This window comes from Engraulis encrasicolus, chromosome 19 (assembly GCF_034702125.1).
Source record: "Engraulis encrasicolus isolate BLACKSEA-1 chromosome 19, IST_EnEncr_1.0, whole genome shotgun sequence".
Classification (NCBI taxonomy): Eukaryota; Metazoa; Chordata; class Actinopteri; order Clupeiformes; family Engraulidae; genus Engraulis; species Engraulis encrasicolus.
The window spans coordinates 44,727,270-44,729,769 of NC_085875.1; the positions used below are offsets into that span (position 1 = coordinate 44,727,270).

The window sequence follows — 2,500 nt, forward strand, 5'->3', positions numbered from 1 at the left end:
ACAGAGCATTATCGGTGAAGCTACCTGCTACATCATCTGAAGAACAATGAGAGACTCATCTTACCATGGGTAGGATCCCAATCTGTTTTATAGTAACACTTATGTAAGATATGTAAGATGCGTCACCAATGGCCTTCTGTTCAGGAAGGCTCTGGGACAGAGGTATATGGCGCCCAAATCACATGTAATCGCAATAGCACCCAGCAATAGTTATCACGACCATGTTATTATCACTGAGGGTTAGAGGGGGGGGGTGTGTCTAACTTCCTACCAGATTCTTCATCAAGAGCCTTCACAATGACATTCACAATAACGTCCAAAAGATTTGCACAGTAAAAAATACAGTGCTAATTCCACACTTCAAGTGTATTCTGCGGCAAAATACACACTATAACATGTGAAATAAACTAAGTCTTGAATTAACACTGCATTGTTTACTGTATAGAACTCCTCTCATCATGAAGACCTCTATGTCTTTAATGGAAATATAGTAATATTAATGAGCTAAGAAGATGCTCTATCAATGGCCTTCACAATGACATTCGCAATAACATCCAAATGGTTTGCACAGTAAAAAATGCAGTGTTAATTCAGCGACTAGAGAATTGTTGGGTACAATTCAGGTACTCTGGGACCAAATACACTCTAGAAGAGGCTAGAGTAAATAAATCAACTCTTTAACCCGTTAAGACACAGCGTTATAAATTTGCTGTTACCAGAGTGGCAATGACCAAGTCGTAGTGCATTACTAAAGGCCCTGTGTTATGTCATAGTATTGTAGTACTATGGTAGTTAACTTTTGAATGTCTATTACAGCATTCCATTGGAAGTACGGCATGCATTAAGGGGCCACGTGTTGAATGAACACGGGCTATTTCCTGTGTGGAACTCCTCTCACCATGGCGAAGCCCCCGATCTCCTTGACGGCCAGGTAGAGGCGGTAGAGGTCCAGGGTCTTCTTGCCCACGGCGGGCAGGTGCGTGACGGGGGTGCCGCGGTCCTCCATGAAGGTGAGGTAGCGGTCCAGCCAGGTCCTCCTCTCCGGCTCTCCGCCCAGCTCGTACAGCCGGGACACCTTGTCCCCCGCTAGGGGAGCAGCGCTGGCCTTCTACAGAGAGAGAAGCGGGAATGGAAATAAATAACAGGACGAGAAAATGGTGGCATTAGTGAGAGAGAGAAAGGAAATGACTGTATGTGTGTTTTACTGTCATATGTACATTTCTGGATCACAACTCGATAACCAATCAATCAATCAATCAATCAATCAACCAATCAATCAATCAATCAATCAATCAATCACTCAACCAATCAACCAATCAATCAATTGAACGATCAATGACAATAAAAGCTAATCAATCAATCAATCAATCAATCATCATTTGTTAATTGCTTGTCAAGTTGCCTGTTAAAATTCCCGAAGACAGAGAACAGAAGTGGACAGCTGTAAGAAATCAACACCTTCAACTGTGTTAAATGGGGCATGTGGCTGTGAGGGCTGGTGGTGTGGTTCTGCCTTCATCAACTGTGGCCAATGGGGCGTGTGGTGTGGTGAGAGGGAGTGGTGTGGTTCTGCCCAGACCAACTGTGGTCAATGGGGCGTGTGGTGGTCGTGGGGGGTTTTGACAACAGTGTGATGAAGTGGTCTGCACACTGGGTATGAGCTCCAAAAATATAACTTTTATTCCATTTTACAAACGGCAATGTTCTGATCCGTCAGTGGGATCTTCCTCAGGCCAGCGGCAACGTTTCGATTCATCAGTGGGATCTTCCGTTGCCGTTTGTAAAAAAATAATAAAGTTCATATTTTTGGAGCTCATGCCCTGTGTGTGAACTTCTTCACACTGTCTACCACTTGCCTGGCACCTGGATAACTGTTTTGTGGATGTGCGCACCCCAACCTCCAAATGCCATGGTTTTGCCAACAACAACTGTGTTTGATGGGGCATATGGTAAGGGGTGGTGTGGTTTTGCATGCCCTTACCGGACTGGAGGGGGTCTTGGGCCAGATGGGGCTGCTGATGCTGTCGCTGTCGTCCCCGTGACAGGAGGAGTGCAGGCTGGCCGGACTGGGCGCCAGGGGAGACAAGATCGGGGGCTGGGACAAACACTGGGAGTTGAAGCCGTCCTACAGAGCAAGAGGAGGAGGAAAACCCAAGGTCAACAGAGCCATGTCATGTGCAGGCCAGGCTTGTGCGAAATTCCCAATTGAATTGGGAATGACCCCAAAATTCCAATTCAATTCTTGAATTTCAATATGAATTGAATTAGTAGTAGTTGATACACCGCGCTCTCCCGTATGGTGCGTCTCCAAGTTGAATAAACTTAGCAAATGAAGAGGTGGATTGCACTCAAGTTTAAGTGTCTGCTCTTCTGCTGCAATGTAAAAAATAAAAAAAATAAAAAGAAGAAAAGAAGACCTTTTCATTTGCTGAATATGAATTGAATTGAAATTCCAAACAGGAAATGGAATTGCAATTCGAATGTGAATTTCTTTGAAATT

The 2,500-nt window shown here is 44.7% G+C and overlaps 1 protein-coding gene across 2 annotated transcripts in view; it reads right to left on the minus strand.

The window, feature by feature from the left end:
* Positions 1–2,500, minus strand: part of LOC134435504 (AT-rich interactive domain-containing protein 1B-like) — a 302,917-nt gene that overhangs the window by 22,665 nt on the left and 277,752 nt on the right. For both annotated transcript variants that reach the window (XM_063184526.1, XM_063184525.1), the window contains 2 exons: positions 1,982–2,125; positions 899–1,108 (listed from right to left, as the gene is read on the minus strand). In XM_063184526.1, coding sequence (XP_063040596.1) covers positions 899–1,108; positions 1,982–2,125 — 354 coding nt within the window. The remainder of the gene's footprint in view (positions 1–898; positions 1,109–1,981; positions 2,126–2,500) is intronic.